General features: G+C 36.3%; 1 protein-coding gene across 3 annotated transcripts in view; it reads left to right on the forward strand.

Moving 5' to 3' along the window:
* Window positions 1–21,347, forward strand: part of LOC145283480 (methyltransferase-like protein 27) — a 72,878-nt gene extending 51,531 nt beyond the window's left edge. For all 3 annotated transcript variants that reach the window (XM_080132298.1, XM_080132297.1, XM_080132296.1), the window contains exons 3-6: window positions 4,284–4,415; window positions 15,323–15,455; window positions 16,358–16,450; window positions 21,023–21,347. In XM_080132298.1, coding sequence (XP_079988424.1) covers window positions 4,284–4,415; window positions 15,323–15,455; window positions 16,358–16,450; window positions 21,023–21,207 — 543 coding nt within the window. In that variant the 3' untranslated portion in view covers window positions 21,208–21,347. The remainder of the gene's footprint in view (window positions 1–4,283; window positions 4,416–15,322; window positions 15,456–16,357; window positions 16,451–21,022) is intronic.
* The last annotated feature ends 225 nt before the right edge of the window (window positions 21,348–21,572 follow it).

Raw genomic sequence — 21,572 nt, forward strand, 5'->3', positions numbered from 1 at the left:
GGAAATGAGAGCTGCATAGTGAGAGTCTCTTTGTATATAGGGTTGCTCCTACATTGACTAGAATCTCATTGCCACAAGGGCAATGGTCCCCGCCTGCAGCATCCGCCGGAACAGACACCACACCCCGATCCCGGCCCAAAGGCCAAACCCTATGTGAAGAAAAAGCTGGGCTTTCTCTACCGTGCTAGAGTTATTTATGCTTAAGAGTATCCTATACCTCTATAAGGCCCTCATTCGTCCATGGATGGGGTATTGTTGCCACATTTAGGCTGGTGTATCTCCCTCTTAGAAAGGATTCAAAATAGAGTCGCCAACCTAACATGTTCCGCAATATACACTGTTCCATCGACGAACTGTTGCATCACTCTACCTAATCATGGAAATATTTTAATGGTAGATGCTTCGACGAACTACAAGCTCTTGTACCCATTTGACGTAAACGCCTTCGACAAATCCGACAAGCAGCAAAATTCCATGTGCATGTGTCTGTCAGAGTCTTTCCAACAAAGTGGAAGATAACCAGACATGTTAAAGATTTTAGACGGGATGGAGGAGTGCAGATTAGTTTCATTTAGTGCTAAAATATCCAGGGAATTTGCAGGCGAAATGATTCTAAATCATCTAAGTCATCCGATATTTGTAAATGCGAGCCTCAAGTGCGGAGGCGAATTGTTGATCGAGTGTGTGTTAGGTTTGAACGTTATTTTGGATTGAGGTTTCATTTTATTTTATTTCGTAGTTTCAGATTTAGAGTGAGGTGCTTGGCAAAACGGATGCATAGCCACTATCATGCAATACAAGAAGATTATCAGCCAACTCCTCATCCACAGGAGTGTGGCCTCGGGAATGCTCACCAGAGATGAGTGCAAGGTCCCTTTCCTAGCGCGACATTGCACTACAAATATCCCGATATTATACAACTGATGATAGAGCAACCCCTTTAATCGCTACAAAAGAAATAGGACCCCTGTACTGTCAGTCGGAAACAGCAGGCAGCAGCTGTAAAAACCGGTACCCTCGCATCTGTCACACAGGAGTGGTCCAGTCAAATCATATTAGCATACATGGTAAACAAGCACCTCCATGAAGCCCAGGTATAGGAGAAGAGAATGAGGCGGATGTGGCGGACGGTATTCCTTGCCTTAGTCAGGAAACAAGGCTAAGCACGAGGCGTCTCTAATGCGTCCCTATGACCGCACCTCTGTTCCTGACTAATAGGCAAATAAAAAGCATGAAAGCCGGGCGATAGGCCGAGGCTATCTACGCCTTAAGCAGTTTAGGTTTGCAAACCGGTGATTGAATCGAGTCACCAACTCTAGTGAGGTTGATGTCTAGAACTGAGAAGGCCTCCTTCTTTTGTTTGGTGTTAAAACGTATGAGGTCAGTGGCACAGGTTTACATATCGGAGTTTTTTCAATCCTAGATGGATGATATGATCGGACCAGATCTATGGGTCCATCCACATCAAGAGGGTTATCCCTAGTTTCAAAGCCAGACATTCCTATGCCCCCGTATGGGTAGTTAGAAGTAATAGTTAGTATCAAAGAGAATTAGTATCTGCTTTGAAGCTACACTCCTCAGAATAGGACTAAGATTGGAAGATGTAGATAACCTAATGATCATCTCTACGAACACACTGTACACTGGATAAGAGAAGTGAATGTCACACTTATAACATTCAAGGCTTTTGACAATGTCTGGCATGAAACATTTCTAATTAGAAATAATTTGTACAGTATTACTAGGTTAATATTCGAGCTAATCAGTTCCTTCCTTAAAATATCTAGGTCCCCCTCGATGGCCTTTATCAAAACATCTTATTAATCACGGTGTGTACCACGAATCAAAACTTGTATCTTTATTATCCTGATTTCCATAAATAAGCTCTCCGTATATTTCCTGATAATACCATCATCTATTCTCTACATGGATGGTTACAGTCAATGCTACAAACCAAACTCCTTTTTTTTACAATAGGAAGCATTTTTAATCACCGATTTCCATAACTGATAGCACCTTTCACAAGAAGAGAATTAAATAAAATGTATTCACTATAAAAATAAAATATAATATTTACGTAGAAAAGGCATACGTAAAAATATGTTGGTATTTACTCGTTATGAAATATTTTCTTCGTTTTGATCACTTATCTAACATAGAAACAATAAAAGTAAATTGCTTTCAATACAGGTTATAGCATTACTGTAAAACAACAATTTAAATAATTGCTAAAAATAAGTTATATCAACTATCAATTATATAGAAATTGTTTAAAAGGCCAACTAGATTAATATTTTTGTAAACTTATCCTTTTTTATTCAAGTAGCAGTGATATCAGTGCAAGACCTCTCTTGTTTTAAGTATCGAAGTTGTACTAATTGCACGGAAAGACAGCTTATATTTTATTTAAGTATTATTGATTGCAGTGCGAGACATTGGGGTTTTACATAGTAGTGAACGCAAGTGAGGGGACAACCCATGGTTTCTTTAATTTTAGTAATGATCGTGGAGAGAGAAAGACTACTTATCTATTTATTCAATCAATAATGAACCCAACAGAAAACGATTCATCGTTCAATTATTCAAGTAGCAATAATCAGAACAGAAAACAATTCATGCTTACAGTCGTTAAACACGCTATCTGATAGAATATTTATTTTAGGCTACCTTTATAAGCAAAGTTAATCCTAGAGTCTAAACAATTCATGTAGAAATGATCGCATAGAGCGGAAACACTTAGTTTTTCTTTCAACCCGCAATGGTCGCATTGCCGGACAGCTTTTTAATCATTTAAGTAGTAGCGATTACAGAGACACCTCATGCTGTGCCAATTCAAGTCGCAGTAGTTGCAGATGGATACAACTCATGCGATACTTATCAAAACAGTAGTTATAACAAGGGAAGATAACTCATGCTTTTCTCATTAAAGTAGCAATAATCGCAGTGGGAGAGGACTTATGTACTAGGATTGCAGACAGAGACAGATATTTATTCTTCACAGGCAAACACACATCATGTCTGATTTATTCAAGTGGAGACGGCTGAGTTTAATGTTTCAAGTAGTAGCGATCGCATAATAAACGAATTCATGGTTTACTTTTTCAAGTAGTAAATGCACCAGGATTTGGCGACATATAATCTACTTATAATAGTAAGAATCGGAGGTAGAGAGATAGCAATAGATTCAAATAATAGATAAGACAGCTAATACTGACATTATGATCGGTCGTTTACTGGTTGAGAAACGCTCTAGGAACGGCAACCAGCTTTCCTGGAGGATAAACGATAAAATGACACGCACATAGACGATAGATCCACTAAGGTGGTTGACTTGACGTCGGCTACATTTGCTCAGATCTTTATGGTAGGCTAATGGGCGGCATTTTACTGTCGTTAATTGGGAGGATTTATTGCTAAAATTGAACGCTGCATAAAATAAGCGAACAAAGCATCTGTTTTATAAAAATAACATGATTTATTATTAACACTTAAAACTGGCGGAGCATATTTAAATCCAGTTATGGTAGATTCAGGTCTGTCGCGGACTGCGCAAACTGTTATGAGCATTTGTCGCGCACAGAATTTAGGCGTCGATTGTCTAAAAACAATACAATTCTCTTGTCTTTCTTCATTGAAAGATATAGAAATAAAGAGAGAAAGATAGATAGAGAGGCATTCATACATAAGCATTGAATATTGTTTAGTTTCTGTAGGTCTCAATGGCATGTTCTTTTGTGTTTGACCTTTCAAATATGATACCTCAGATCGTTTGACTTGGTTGAATATTATAAACAACTGTCACTCTTGGCTCGAATCATGCCGGACTGACAACAGTTACTGAAGCTGTCACTTAAGTTAAGTAATGAATATAGCAAGTGAAGACAACTTATGCTTCATATATTCAAATAGTTGTGATTTTAAAGGGGAGGTAACACATGTTTTACTTATTCAAGTAGTAGTAATTACATAGGAGAAAGAACTTATACTTATTTAAGTAGCACTGATATCAAAGGGAAACTAATGTTTTAGTCATTGCAAATATACAAGATCAACCATTGACATGAAAAGGAACATCTTACCATAATTTGACGCGGTTTACATCCATGTACAAGCAGTAGATATACTGTACGATTTAATTGTTATATTTTACGGCATATCAACCCTTTCGTGTGCCATTTATCACATTGTTTTTTTTTTCTTACCTCTATAATTTAAAACACTTTTTCATTAACTTTAAATTCACAGTATTTCTGGCTTCGTGGTATATTATCTCTTTTCTGCAGGATTTGAACCCCACGCGATATCGGGGCCCAATAATAGCATCTGCGGCTCTTGCAGAGTGTTTCAAGAAAACGGATCGTTCATCTCAGCGGATTTTAGATGTGGCTGCTGGAAGTGGACGGCTTGGAGAAGAGGTCAGTTGAAAAGTTTTTATTATAAGAACTCTTAAAAGTGAAACACTTAACATAAAATGTGGCCATGGTTAAAGGGAGCACACTGTTAACTTTGCATATCACGTTTTACTTTAATCGAGGCTGTTTGGTCATTAGAATTTAAAATATTGTGAAAGACATGAATCAATTTTTATCTTGCTAAAATATATCATATCAAACATCATAAGATTAACAGTCTCAGAAACGGAAAAAAATAATTCACCGAACAATGTTTGTCCCCTTGATGAAATGTAAACAAACATATGTCTAGTAGTTCAAATATTTTTCTTTCTTTCTTGTTTTATAAACCATTTCTAATTGAGTTAATTTGTATCATTGTAGACTTATAATATTGCTTCCACATTAATCTATGGAATCTCTTGTTGTTAATAGAAAGAGCATTTTCCCACAAAATAGTTATATTGATCTCTTGAGCCTACCTTGCACGTATTTCTGATTATGTCATTTGTCTCGTAAGACAATCATCAAGAAAAATTATAGTGAATATAATATATTGATGCCGCGAAGAATTTGTGTTTTGTGTGATGTTAGCAAATATCAACAAGTGGAAAACATTTATAGATTAGCATAAAAGCTACAGTAAAAAAATATATTTGAGGGATCTTACTTTTCCATTCGTGGATGCACCATGGCAGGAGTGCAAAGTTTTCTGCAGATCAAAGAACATTCTAAATTATCAGCTTGCCCCGCGATTAGTAAGGCATTTGAACCGAGGTATCAATTCAGTTGTCCTCATTCATTTTCATCAACAAAAGTTACTAAATGTAAATAAAAGCATAGACTTATTTATCCTTCACTAAGCTATTTGTGAAATAACATGGTAAACTTGACTACCAAACCTTCCTAACTACGAAGCTGGATATCTCCCAAATATCACACATAATATCACATTTCCCAAATATCACACATAATATCACATTTCCCAAATATCACACATAATATCACATTTCCCAAATATCACACATAATATGACATTTCCCAAATATCACACGTAATTTTCTGCTAATCTAAGTTTTGTTTCCAGCTTATGAGATTCCTATTGTTTCCTCTTAAAGGTCGCTAGAATTAACGAGTAAACCGGGCTTATCGAAAAAAAAAGTTAATGCGTAAAAATTGTAACTTAGATGATAACAGGATCTATGTCAGGGTGTGGGTAGCCATAGCGTTTTGGAATGCAACTATGATTCTTTTGACAATTGCAACGTCGAATATAAAGTTTAAATTATAAAAATTAGATTATTTTGTATGTTGAAGTATATTGACTGAGCATTGTATTAAAAACAATTGCAATATTACGTCACAGATTGTTAGAGAATAAAGACACGGCATTAGATCATCTCCAACAATCCAAGTAAGAAGAGGATCAGGCTTTTTTCAGGGTCAGTGACTTTAAAACAGTGTTCAACTTGATTGAGATTGTCGGACTGACTTCCTCATCTTGGTTGTTATTGTCACAACGTTTCGGCCGTTTTGCCCTCCGGCCTTCGTCAGGTGTTTTGTATCGAACTGGGGAACCGTTTGTTAGGAGTTATTTGTACAAATAAGACTGCGGAAAAGAGGATACCCACTACCACTAATACAGAAAGGTATTGAACTGGCTGAAAAAATTCCAATAGACCAACTAAGAACCCCAGAATAACACAACAAAGAACAAATTCTAGCATACGTCTCTACACACAACACAAACAACCCAGAACTATTCACACAGATAACAAAAAACCTTATCCTCCTCAATCAGAACGACAAACTAAACAACATACTTAAAACAACAAAAATAATAAAAAGCAAACGCCAACCCAAAAACTTAAAACACGTCCTAACTTCCTCAAAACTCGTCCCACATACTACAAAAGGAGTTACAAAATGCAACAAACCGCGATGTGGAGCATGTGACATAATAATAGAAGGTAACACATACACATTCAAAAACCTAGCACAAACATTCAAAATAAAAAAGGATCTAAATTGCACCTCCAGAAAGGTAGTATATGCACTAAGATGCACAACATGCAACAAATCCTACATAGGCGCCACTAAAAATTTCAGCAATAGAGTGGCCTTACATAAGAGCAACATCAAAATTGCAGATAACAGACACCTCTATGTTTCAAAACACGTACACACATGCAGTGGAAACAGCTTCAAAATAATGCCAATCTTCCAAACAGACAATTATTTTTATTTTATTTTATTTTTTTTTTATTCAATTTTAACCCCAAACAAGGCACAGTGGCACTTTGAAGCAGGAGGCTACTATTAGGGAATCAATTAGCGGGGTCATTATGAAGGGAGAAGAGTAGAAAGATGTTTGTTAACATTACACTTGAACTTCTGTATATCATTGCAGTTGGGAAAGCAGAATCCCGGAAGGGAGTTCCAAAGACCCGCAGTTCTGGGGAAGAAACTATTGGAGTAAAAGGCTTTCTTGCACCTAGGGATCTCTACTGTAAAGGGATGAGACTTAGTAGCTTGTCGGGTTTGTCGGGGGTAGTTACGTCGGGGAGGTACAAGTGTTTGCAGTTCGTCAGAGCATTCACCATTAAAGTATTTGTAGAACAGGCAGAGGGATGCAACATTTCGTCGATGGGACAGAGGTTGAAGCCTAGATGACAGTTCAGGACCTATCAGGTTGGCGACTCTTTTTTGAACCCTGTCCAGGAGCGAGAGACAAGCAGCAGATGCACCAGCCCAGATGTGACAACAGTACTCCATACATGGGCGAATGGTTGCCTTATAGAGGTATAGGATACTGGCAGGCGTAAGTAGTTTTCTAGCACGGTAGAGGGAGCCAACCTTCCTCGCAGCAGCCTTGGCAATGCTCTCAATGTATCTATTCCAGTTCATATTCCCTGTAAACGTTAGGCCGAGGAGTTTAAAAGAAGTACTTTCAGGTAATGTGTTCTTGGCCATTGCTATTGGTGGTAGAGAAGGTTTCTTGTAGTTATTGAAGGAAACAAGCTTAGTCTTAGCAGCATTGAATGTGACCAACCATTTTTGTCCCCATTCCACTACGGATTGGAGGTCGTCCTCTAGTGTTTCTGCCATTTCCTTGGATATGTGTTCATTTGTTTTCCCCTCATATCTGTTATAGAGAGTGGTGTCATCGGCAAATATACCCATCTCCGAAACAATATTATCAGGGAGGTCGTTTATGAATATCAGGAATAATAGAGGTCCAAGGATAGACCCCTGAGGTACTCCCGCATTTATGTCATATTGTTTGGATGTATGTCCGTCGAGGACAACTTTGATTTTTCTATTACTTAAGAAGGATTTAATTACATTATGAATTCTTCCAGTGATTCCATATGATCTAATTTTCCTTAGAAGACCATCGTGCCATACCCTGTCAAAAGCCTTAGATATATCAAGGGCCACCGCTCTACCCTCCCCTGTTTTATCCAATGAACGGTATATACGTTCAGAAACTACAGTTAAGATATCTGCTGTTGAACGGACTTGCCTGAATCCATATTGTTTGTCAGTCAGGAGTTTAGCAGCTGTTAGGTGCTGGACTAGGGCTTGATTAACTAAGGACTCAAATATTTTGGCGAAAAGCGGGAGGAGGCTAATGAGGCGATAATTTAGTGGGTCAGTTCTTTCACCAGAATTCTTGAAGACTGGTACCAAAGAGGCGGTTTTCCAGCAGTCGGGAAAACAAGATTCGTTAAGGCATTTATTGTAAAGTTTGGACAGAACTGGAGCAACCTCGGCAAAGCATTTTTTTAATAGCACAGCCGGGATGAGATCTGGTCCACATGCTTTTGAGGTGTCTAGGTTTTTTATAATAGCATGTATCTGAGAATTTACTTACACAGGAAAAAAACTCCATCACCAAATTCACTCCTGAACTGAACAGAACCTAATACCATCACACAAAAACATGAAATGCAAGGTACACTCGCATGCACACCCATACACTTACACATATACACACCCACACATAAATAAGAACAGACACATTAAAATACACAAACGTGCGCGCATACAACCACACACAGACATAACACCCCTATCTCTAATACAACACACTGAACAATACCAACCCTACTTAACCTCGAAACCAACAACACTAGGAGACACCTAGAACCATAGTATAATATCTGTTCCAACACCTTGCTCCCTCCTCAGTCAGGGGAGGAGAACCCCCTCATGACTGAAACGACTATCTTCCCTTCTATCATCCCCCTCCCATACCTACACCCCCTCCAATTCCCCCCCTCTGGGGAACAAAATCTTCCCCACACTAGGAACCGATCCTGGGTCTGGCCATACCCACATGGGGAGACAAATAAATAGAAATATTAAAAAAATCCCCTATTTTAAATACACCCCTCTTTCCAAACAAACATAATATAAGACTAAAACGAAAAATCACAATACTAAAATCCAAGAATCCAAAAAATAAATATCAAAATAGAATGAAAGCACCCCTACCCTTACTTCAGAAGAGCCAGTCCCCCCTCTCCACACATACACATTAGTAACGACCTCGAACCACGGCCGCCTTCCTTAGGAAGCAAATAACCCCAAAATACTATAAAACAATATACACATTCCCAAACCAATAAAAGCAAACACACACACGCACACACACGCGCACACACACACATAAACACACACGCGCGCACGCACACACACACACACACACACACACACACACCCTACCCCACCCTAAAGGAAAAGAAAAACACATTAGCAGAAAGAGATAGCGACTGACTACAGCGAGGTCAAAATCTCCCTGGACAAACCAAATAAAAAAGCAATAAAAATTCAGCATACCAATGTGTAATAAACACTTACAAGCCTCCACCCCTTGGAAAAACTTCAAACTAACTACGAAAATCGCCATTTTTACACATTTGAAAATAATTTCTGAAGAGGACGCATCACAGACCGTCTGAAACAATCGTAAACGATTTCAATGACTTAAAAATATTATTACAATGACCCAAACATAATTCTCAATGAAAAACCAAGACACGGAATAATAAATTAATGTTAAAAAATACACATTGTTGGTGACTACTCCCTTATTTAAATATACATCTTTCTTTCGTTGGAATTTATTAACCCATTTTATATATATATATATATATATATATATATATATATATATATGTGAAACTGCGAAACAGTACTGTATGTGGATTACTATAATGCTCCTCACCTTGAGTTGAGCATATTGAGAAGTGATACACGAATTACCATTAACGTATAAGCGACGCTCTTTGTGTAAACAAATCGCGTGGAGGTATTTCGGACGATGTCAAAACATCGTTAAATTCACTACTCGTTCAGCAGCCGCCAATAGCGTAATGGTTAGGAGCCTTGACTGCCGTACAGACGGTCGGGCTTCAATCCTGGCTTGAGGTAGTTGCCTGTCTAGCCGCACTGATTAACTGTGAAACAGCGAAACAGTACTGTATGTAAGTGACTATATATATATATATATATATATATATATATATATATATATATATATGGTTTTAACAAAACCAGGACATCAAAGAATGGGTTGGTAGCAACAAACAGTGTATTTAATCGTTCGCTACAATTGTTTCAAGGCTATTCGGACAAATTCAAACCCTGTATTGTTCGAATATTTTCAGAAAAACAGCCCCCCTCGTTTTGAAAAAAAGAACTTTTATAATTAACAATATGGAATTTATTTTTCTTATATATATATATATATATATATATATATATATATATATATATATATATATATATATGTGTGTGTGTGTGTGTGTGTGTGTGTGTGTGTGTGTGTGTGTGTGTGTGATATTTCAATATATAACACAGGCGATTTCACAACTTAATAGCGTTAGTAACGAGAACGTATGTAAGAGTTAATTTTCGCTGTCTTGCAACCCAGTTGATTTTTAGATCAATCAATCTGACACTATAGGCCGAGCGGTTGTTAGTGCGATGGCACTGTAATGAATTATGTTCCTGCTCCTTACTTTCTTTCCTCATTTTCAAATTCTACTTCCCTCTCCACACGCCTTCTTTTAGCTTTTATCATTCCCTGGGCAGACGACAAATCTCAGCCAGCTCACTCATTTGAAAACGTCCTATGGGTTCGAAATAAATTTATAATGAAATCGGACTAAGTTTTTAGTCTCTTTTTTTTAGTTCAATTTTTATTTTAACTCTGCTACGCATTAAACTCACCCACTTAAGATTCCTTACAGATATGGCCCTGTTGTTTACCGATAGAATTCCTGTATATATCTATCTGCGCATGCGTAGCAGATGTATTTCCACTTCCTTACTTTTAAATATATTAATTGACAACGTCTTGACGTGACTGTTCCAGTTAGCTCAGTACATTGGATGATGAACTGAAGATTCTAAGTTTTTAACTTTGGTTCCAGCTGACGTCGTCCGTTTTATTTTTATTTTTAGCCTTTTGGTTTCGAACTAAAAATAAATTTCTATCCGAAATTCTCATGATCAAACCTGTTTTAGGTGTTCATTGACTGCATTTATTTTAATTTCGGTTTTAAACTGAAGCCTGTTCCCATTGTTTATTTGAAAAATTCAAGTTTTATGTGTGTATTCCTTCGATTGTGATAAAAAAAATGGAATTCGTTAAGTACGAATGCGCAGACCGACTTCAATTCCTTAATTTTTTACGTACTAAATATCCTGGATAGAACAGGTAAAAAACTAATCATAACTTAACTTGGTTTTAATAGTGCTCTAGGCTCTAGATAGAGCAAGTGCGTTTAAACACACTGTAACACGGGATAAATAACTTATTGGTCCTATTTTTGCTGTTGCCTGGAGTCATAATATCAAGTCCTTAATATCTTGCATATTTGCAATCCAAAAGTGATTTTAGCAGTTTAATTTTCAGAAGCACTTGACGGGCGCCATAATACAATGTGCGCAATATCTTAAATAGAAAAGCTACTTTTTGTAATGCTCTGAAAGCCTCTTAAATTTTATCCTAGTAGAGCAGGTGCGTTTAAACGCAGTTTTCTGGTTTTTCTTGAAGAGCTCCAATGAAGATGAAGTAGTCCATCAAATCCCCTTTCGTAGTAGTTCCCGCAACAAGTGACCACGTCCATCATGCCACATGTGTGGTCTGGAGACTAGGGGAGTGTAGAGTTGAATGTAATAATCAAAGAAGAAAGCCGAGCCATTACCTTTATGTGTCGCCTCTGTTGAGGTGGCGGATGAAATCAGGAAGATACACCACCTTAGTGGACACCCCGAAGTGAGACGGACATGTTATTTTGTGCAGTTGTCCAATCTGTCGGGGTCCAAAAGTGCAGTGAAAGCGGTAGTCAAGGAATGCCAAACATGCCTATCAATCGACCCTGCTCCGGTCAGATGGCGGAAAGGTCAGATGGGAGTAGACGCGACTTGGAGCCGACTGGGTATGGACATAACCCACTACGGCAGCCAGCAGTTCCTCACCCTGATCAATTGTGGACCGACAAGGTTCGCAATCTGGCGCCCGTTAATAAGACAGGATTTCTCCAGTGTCATCCGTGAATTTGAGTCCATATTTTATGGAGGGGAGCTGCCTGAAGAGATCCTCACAGACAATGACACGACCTTCTGCAGTGGAGAGTTAATACGTTTCGTAGACAAGTGGGGGATCCAGCTCAGACACAGATGTGTATATGTACCTAGTGGTAACGGCATAGCAGAGCGGTGCCATCGAAGCGTGAAGAGGATCGCAGCAAGAAAACAATGCACAATTACAGAGGCGGTCTATAGATATAATGCATCTCCAAAGCATGCCATGACTGCTGCAACCGCACACACCAATGCGATCCATTGCTATCGAATGCGCATCAAGGACATTGACGCCCGTCTGTCTGATCGGCAGGAAATCTGAGGGGAGTATGAGTTAGGGGACTGTTTGTGTAAAGCCTTCCAATAATCGATGCACCAACAGCTTTCAAAGAGGGCGAATCACTGGCATCATCAGTGAGCAAGCCGTGCTAGTCGATGGTACCCCACGCCATGTGAAGGATATCCGGCCTGCCCTGAATACGAACCAGTTGGCGAGTAGCAGTAATGGTGAATCATCCAACGATGACCTGTGGATACGATCTATTCCCCGTGATGGTACAACTGCGAACCCCAACGCTGATGCCGATAGTTCCAGCACCCCTTCTTAGAGCTCCGATGAAGATGAAGAAGTCCATGACTGTACGCCCTAACGCTGATGCCAATGGTTCCGACGCCTCTTCTGAGAGCTCCAATGAAGATGAAGTAGTCTAGCAAATCCCCTTTCGTAGTAGTTCCCGCAACAAATGACCACGTCCACCACGCCACCTGTGTGGTCTAGAGAATAGGTGGGGTGTAGAGTTGAATATAATAATATAATAAGCGTGTGTGGTGTGTGTGTGTGTGTGTGTGTGTGTGTGTGTGTGTGTGTGTGTGTGTGTGTGTGTGTATTATGCGGCTATACAACTTACCTTCGGATGGGATCTGAGAGAGAGAGAAATTAAAGATGGCAGCAATGGATTTATAAGGTCTCGTGGAATCCCACGAGATCTTATCTTCCACTACACACGTATGCAGATGGAATAGGGTCAGTTTTCTAATAAAATGCCTGTTGGCAGAGGTGGTTGGCATAACACGTGCTGAAAGTTGAGAGAGAAAGTTGACAGTGACGAATTCTAGCTGAACTTTTGCTTTTTGAATTTATTTCATTTTTTTTTTTTTTTGCTGTTTACCAGCCCATTTAACTGCATGTAAATAATCAGAGGACGGGCTCGACTGCCACTTTTTGAAAATGCGGATTCTTCTTTTTTATAACGCTTACATTTTACGTGTTTTATCTGTTTAGTACTTCTACAGTTTACGAACCCTGTTATTTTTTAGATAGGATTCTCAAGTTAAATTCAATTTTACTGCATCTTTTTTATATTAATTTGTTATGTGAAAGTACGCAATAGTTGAGAAAGCCCCTCTTTCTATAGTAAGAAAGGGTTCTTAAATAATAAAGTTATTCTCTCTCTATGGTACGTAAACTTCAGAAGTAGTGAATGTTTTAAGTCTTCACCCCCTCCTTTACATTTGAAACGATAAACGAAAAACTTAATTTGGAGTAATTTCTATATGATGGTGAATGTTTTTTACTGTTTTTTTTTGTCGTTGTTTTTACAATATACCTTTTTCCTTTTTTTTTACAAAGTAGTCACCACTTATCAAGGCCCGGAAGCCACTCGGGGATAAGGGTTATTGCGTTTACAGTACGTTAGTGTTACAGATTTGATAAAGTGTCTTACTTAAGGGGGCGGTTCATCAGAAATTTGTTTATGTTGGACTTGAAGACATCTAGATTGTAGTCAGGTGGGAAACAGGCAGACGGAACAGAGTTCGACAGGCGTGCACTTCTAAGAAAGAAGAGTATTTTCCATCATTTGAGTTTGCTCCTCACCCGAAAAACTATCTAAAAATGTTTATTACTCCATTTACACGTACATGGTCGACATTTTTTGCATTATACATTTAGTTTACTACAAACTACTGAGTAGTAGATCTATATGCCCAAAAAGTTCCTATTTATGTCTTTGAAACAATTGCAAAGAAATGTGAATGTAAAGTTTACAAGATTTAAACTCGGCCTGCGAGTACAACTCGCCCGCCCGGGCCCTACGGGGCCTGGGCAACAAAGTTCAATCAAAGACCTATGTGGGGGCAACCCCACATATAAGACCATTGCTCTTGTAGCAATCAGTTATTGGTCAATGTAGGGGAAACTCTTCATACTAATTGCCACTATCCAGCTCCCCTACTCCCCGGGGAGCTGGTCCCCATTTTCCCCAATCTCCCCACATTATAAAATGGCCTTGTGCCTAATTTGCTCAGTGGGGAAGTAAATAAATACTAACTCGGCGTTGTATAGGATGGAAGTAGCATATAGTAATCAAAAAGTGCTCAATATTCTAAGTATTGTTCAAACACAACTTTATTTCTTCTATTTGTTTTTTGTGACCCCAGGCAACGCCGAGTATCCCTGCTAGTAAAATATAAAAAAGTATTGTAGCAAAACTCGACACGTTCCAAGAAAAAATGAAATAGGCTATAAAAAGATTTTTCTGCAGAGATTTTACCATTTATATAGCATCGGTTGGAGTTACATTCTAAAACTAAGACAACCATTGCAAGGCGATTGAAATAAGTTACATGTTTTGCCGATCTTGTCCTTGCCAATAGCGATGAACGCCTCCACGATGTAAGCCTTTATAGTCGACCGTTCTGTATGTCGTACTTGTCGGATTTTGGATCGATCACGCCATAAATGAAATAGTCTGGTGAGGAGATCGGCTAAAAGTCCGGTGACCAATAGTTAAGCGTAGCTAAGTGACCATGCCTAGATTGCAGAAAGACAGTCCTACTGGAAGACGTAGGAGTATCCGGTGGTTATTTCGTTCATCCACGGCTTCACCGCAACACAACTTAGTAGATCTCAGTCGTGACTCGCACGCTTTTTTGAAAGATCATGGGTATCATGCACTCACTCACTCGATATGACGTCAAGGTCATAATGGAGAGTGGAAACTTCATATGTTTCAAGACGGAAACTTCGTCGATGTCTTGGCAGATCCGCCTGTCGTTCTGCCTGTTTGAATCTCTTTCTCATTAGAGAGAAACCTCAGCATCCCGGCAACCTATGTTTGAGCTGATTCAACAAAACCGTCGTCGTAATCTTCGTTGATCCCTTATAAATATTTGTGATGAGAATGTGGCGAAACTTGCAGCATGAAGAGTAATCAATATCCTTTCTGATCGTTCGCCAAACTGTCAACTTGGTACAGCCCAACTTGGCGTCCTTTCGCTTTAGATTTTGTTTCAACATCCTTAATATATATCATTCTCCTTTTGTTTTTCAGTTAGCCAAATATGGTTTTACAAACATTGACGCTCTAGACCCTTCCGACGGTATGCTCGTGGAAGCTGAGAAGAAGAACGTTTACAAGAATTTCTTATGCGAATATTTTGACGATAAGACTGACATTCCTGATGGTATGATTCGCCTTATAAATTGTTTGCACGTTTACTTTTTCCCCCACTAAATAAATCTGTGTTGTAATAATAAACGATGCGTGTTAGGGAATCAAAAAGTAGATTTCTCATGAATTTTAATATGCCATATGTTTTTAATTTGAAAATTTAGAAAAACGAATAATGCAGTTGGTAAATAGTTTTTTACATGACAGCTTAGTTTTGTAAATTAAACTGTTTCGCCGTAGAGAAAGAGAGAGTGAAATATAGAGAGAAGAGAGAAAAAAGGTGAGAAAGAAAGTATTACAATATTACTTATTAATATAAATTTATATATAAAAGTAAGAACGTGTGTGGGGACACTTCTTAATCTATATACTCAACGTATCTTTCATCTACTGACATAAAATTTTGTATATAGTGTATAATGTAGATAACTTTATAATCAGTTTTCATCTGGAAAAAAGGCTGCTAACGAGTCAAAATTGAAAAAATTGGTACGTAGAAATTGTCAGATTTGTATCTGTTTGCTGTTTCACGATTGCACATGCGCGAATCGTTTGCATTATGTTAAGTATAAGTAAGTTTGAAAACATTCTGTTAATACCGTGTCCAGCTGGCTTAATGGTTATCGTACTTTACGTATCGGTTTCGATCTCAGCTCGAGTATATTTTTTTTACTTACAAGAATGAAATCGTTTAGAAAAAAAAATAATGCTAGTATAGCCATGTTTCAATTTCATTTTTAGAAGAAATTGAACGTTACGTGTAAAACCGGGCCCCGCTGGATTCATCTTCTAGTAATAAATAAAATCAGGATGGAATTTTATTCAAAGAAGATAAATGAAACCGGATTATTAAATTCAAGTAATGATTTTTTGCCCAAGCAACTTCAAAAATAATTATTTTATTTTTATTTTTAGATTCTTATGATGTCCTAATAATATCTGGTGGCATGGGTGAAGGTCATATTCCTGGAAATTCAATCAAGAAAATGCGAAAAGTTGTTAAAAAAGGTCATTATAAATTCTATAATCATTCATTTATATGATCGCAGAGAGACACGACGTTGCTCGTGATTGAATGAAGATCAAAACTACTTATATTTTTTACTATACTCATTACTTTCATTGTATTTGCTGTCCCCCTACCTTTTTCACTCTCTAAAATTGTCAGTTGAAAAAAAAAACTCTCTAAATCAATGTTTTATGTATATGGTTTAAAGTAAATTAAAAAGTATTTGAAAGTTAAATGGGGTTCTAACCTCGCAGGTCATTTATAGATTGTGGCACGTATGTATTTTGGCGCACAGAACGTAACGTAGAGATTCAAAACTTCGAATGTCTTCATAAAAAATGTAATAGATATTATTTAAATTTCATAACCATATGATATATTTGAAATTTTTAAAGGTTTATGTTATAATAGACTCATTAGAGTATTAGAGTATTCGGGAACATTCGCTTGCCTTTCCCTGAAAATCTTACATAGGAATATAATTTTATATTTATGTAGATTTTCTAGCCTTTCGATGTAATCTCTTTTTTTTACACGGTGGTCATCACTTATCAAGGCCCGGAAGCCACTCAAGGATAAGGGTTATCACCAATGTATGTTATAAATGCAGAGAAAAAAATGTATTCAGAATATGAAAAAATAGGAATGAATCATTTTTTTTTCTTTTATAATATAAATTTTCAGTTTCAGTTTTTGAGCCTACAGCAGTGTCATATTAAATCACCAGTAATTATCAGATTAGCGAAGTTAAGCCACTTTGAGCTAGCCACAACTTAGAAGGGTGACAATTTCAAAATAACTGGTGTCGCGTGTTTGAAAGTGATTAGAATGTTATATTGTTGTCTTTATTCAATTAAAAAATCTTTCTAGACTGAGGCATAATGAATGTGCCTCTTTTTGAAGAGTAGAATTTGACCACATTAAAAACCGGATATGTGTATAACTGCATCCTAGTTGGAAAGTTGGTAAAGGAAATATACACTTCGAAATGATACGCCCTCCAATTATCAATAAAAGAGTAAAGAGGACCAAACCCTCCGGTTTTTCTAGGACAACTTTTTGAAGAAAATAAAGATTCTAAAATAACACCAATCTTTCGCTTACATTAGTTTTGCTGGAATCTCACCGTGTCGCTTCATATAAAATATAATGTGCGCATCGATTGTGGATGTGCAATCATTGGTCCATTGAAAAATTGACTTCATGCAGGTAATCATGCAAAGAATGTCTACTGGTGCAACTATTTTAATGTTTTTTGTGAACATTATGGACCTCTATTTCTTTGTACAAAATCGTCATTTTTTGCGCAAAATTAGCGCCGTCATAATTTTGTGTGTAAATTACATTGCGTGTAAATACGACGGATAGTCAAACGCGCTAAAATGAACAATGAAACGTATTTTTACTATTGTTTGTTTTGCTAGATTATAATAGTTACACAAACATTATATTTACTGAAATACGAATTCATTATTTTAAGATATTTATGTATTTGAATAAAATAAAATACGCATCAAGTGCGCTTGAAAGCCAAACCACAACGGAATATTAGGAACATTAGGATTTGGCCTTCAAGCGCACTTAATGCGTATTTTATTTTATTCAAATTGAATCAACGTTTCTATATTTACACCCTTGAGGTTATTCTCGCGTTGCCTACGCACTGTTCCAACATTTCAAAATACAACCGCTGAGATACAACGCGCGGCTCTTTACTTTTCTTTCTTCAACTTCACAACATGGAGAAAAAGAAAAGAAAAAAAGAAAGAAAGTAACATCCTGAAGATGGATTTTAGCTTTGAAATATATTGATGTTATAAATATATTTATGTTATAAATATATTTATGTTATGAATTTCAAACAAGTAAAATATTTGTATATGTTCTAATATTACGCTGTGATTTGGCTTTCAAGCGCACTTGATGCGTATTTTATTTTATTCAAATTAAAACAACGTTTCTATATGGAATTAACACCCTTGACGTGATTTATGTATTTATTTATCCGCTGGACTAATATTTTTTCTTAAGCAATGAATATATGAATTCAAACAGCTAACGTTCTTATAACTTTTACATTATGACAGGGGTTTTGATATTTTAGAGGTTAACAGGTTGTTGAAATGCAAAGGCACTAGTGTCTAAATCATATTTTTACATATATAATTTTTTACATATATAATTTAAAATTCGTTTCAATTTAGATATTTTAGAGATTGCAATAGTCATCTTTATATTAGATTAAAAACATGTTTTTAAGTGCAAAATCTTCCGCTAAAATATGTTTTAAACTAATCGTTCGGTATGATCGAATTGAAATTATTTAAATCTTTTAAAAATTAATTATTTTTGAAAATGTGTTTTTTCTTTTGTATTATATACTAGCAGTTCAGTCCGACTTTGCTCGGGCCTATGTACTGTTTCATAACTTTCCCTACATGTGAATACACTTAATGTAAGATTTCAAATGTTTAAACCAAAATTTGTCGGAGTTATTTCATAGAGACCGTAGAGCTCAATTTCTTTTAACTGTGACACCAATTTTGACCCCTTAACATTTATTATTTTGGTCTCAAAAACATAAAAAGTTTTACCGCTGTCAAGTTACCTACATCTAAAATTTCAAGTCTTTACACACACAATTGGCGGAGGAATTTTGTAGAATCTGCAAAGTTCAACTCTTTCAACTTTGACCTTTTGGCTGCATAATTTCCGTCCCAAAACTTACTAAAATGCTTGCCGCATGCCTGAATACCCGTTATGTATGAATTTCAAATGTTTAGACCCAAAATTGGCTGAATAGTTTGCTACATACCGAAAAGATCAAATCTTTTGAACTTTGACCTCTTGGCAGATCAAATTTTCGAACCAAACCAATTAAAAAGATGGCACTATCTCTAAATACACTTTATGAAAAATTATAAATGTTTACACCAGAAATTGTCTGAGTAATTTGGTAGAGATTGCAGAGGTCAACTTTTTTAAAACTTTGATCCCAATTTTGACTCTTGAATATTTCTTTTTGGGGCTTAAATTAAATTAAAAAGTTGGACCCATGTCCAAGTAACCTACATTTAAAATTTCAAGTGTTTAGACCCAAAATTGGCGAAGAAGCTTTGTAGAGTTTTCAAAGATCAAATCGTTGAACTTTGACCCTTGACAGCCAAATGTCTGGCCAAAAACTAATTAAAACGACTTTCCCAAATCGCAATACTCCTTATGTGAAATCTCGTGTGTCTAGACCGAAAATTGACAGTTATTTGGTAGGGAAATGTACACAGACACACACACACAAAGACATTTTCACTTTTATAGATATATAGATTATTTAGAAATGACGTTATATTTTTTAAATTCATTTTCTATTTGCAAATTCAAAGTAAGTCAAAAACCATGTTTTTATATATTAAAAAATATTAAGTGTTCTAACTCTTTCGCTTTACCACATGTTGAAATTTTGCTCAATTCTGATATATTTTGTTTGGATTTCGTAAAACGAAATGGGGGGGGGGTGAAAACATGTAAAAAAAATGTCCTCTTTTATTCTTTTTACAAAAACTGCGTTTTTTCAATATAAATTAATTAAAAAGTGAATAAACATAGAAAAATCCATAGTATTTTTACTTTGTTACAACCTAAACACTAACTTTTTAAAAGTAAAAAACAACCTCAACACTAACTTTTTAAAAATAAAAAACAACTTGGATGTCTTCAAGTCCAACGTTAACAAATTCCTAATGAACCACCCCCTTAAAAAACACTTCATCAAATCTCCACACTAACGTACTGTACTTGCAATAACCCTTATCCCTGAGTGGCTTCCGGGCCTTGATAAGTGTTGACCACCGTGTAAAAAAAAATGACGACATATGTTGATTTTTGCATATGGCAAAAACGAATATCACATTTAAATCTTACGCAGGCAAGTAGTTTTCTTGATATTAAGACCTTTAATATCCGATGTAATACATTATGTTTTTACTGGTGACATGGTTTTCCCCCAACTGAAAATATTATTGATCATGTGTGTCACAAAACATTTCCGTCTCCCCATGTTTAGAATTGCGAACGTCACTGACATTTTGTTAAGTCATACATTGAAAAAATCTTAAAATTCACAAAATTACTTGTCTGCGCAAAAATGAAAAGTGATATTTGTTGTTGGCATACTCGGAAACTTTTAAAGTCATCATTTATATGTTAGGATTAAGATGAAAAGAAAGGAACTATTTACCAAATTCATAAAAATCTGAACGTTGATTTTTTTTCTAAATTTATTAAACACAGGTATGTCTTCGCCTTGAAAATACGTTGAAAATGTAAACACGATTTTAGTCTCAAATCTTCGTTCTTTTTTAAGCTGAAAAAATTGCACAAAATTGTTATTAGTTTATTTTAAGCTTCTTATAAATTGGTACAAAAGTTAATATTAATTTACATAAAAGTTACATTGTCATATATATAATGGGGGATCAAATCTATGGCGCGCTTAGAGGATCTCGTGGGCATTTATTTAAATATTTGCATATGTTTTAATTTTATTTATTTTTGCTTGTCTGTTTTCTTTAAAGGTGGTCTCGTGGTGATCGTGATGCGTAAAGAATATCTTTCTTACGTTGAAGATTACAAGAATTTACTACCAATGATGCAAAAAATGGAAGAAGATAAAGAATGGGAGACTGTTTCTCAAAAAACCGTCCAACATTATTCCTTTAACAAACAAGGAATGGTATTTATCTTTCGAGTGCTGCAATGAATTAAAATCTTACGACTGAGCAACATTTTAAGTGCCTTTAATGAAAAGAAATTGTATTTTCGTCGTCACTTAATAAAATTACTGATTATGAAAAACATGTGTCGACCTGATCAAAGGGAGATATCTTAGAAATACTAACACTTGTTTGTTTTGTTGTTTCCTTTTTTTAAAAAAGCATTTTTTTTATTTCATTCAAGGGAGATAAGTTGATTTTTTTATTTAAAATTAACTTATTTGCTCTATCTTAGATAAACTAACATATCTATTTCTAATTTTTGTATTTTATTTTTAATTTGCAGGTTTTTTACGGGGTTGAAGAGAAATAACTAAGAAATATCCATATTTCTTTTGTTCATGTTTTAAAA

Source organism: Euprymna scolopes, chromosome 8, assembly GCF_053919585.1.
Source record: "Euprymna scolopes isolate OS-2025 chromosome 8, ASM5391958v1, whole genome shotgun sequence".
NCBI lineage: Eukaryota > Metazoa > Mollusca > Cephalopoda > Sepiida > Sepiolidae > Euprymna > Euprymna scolopes.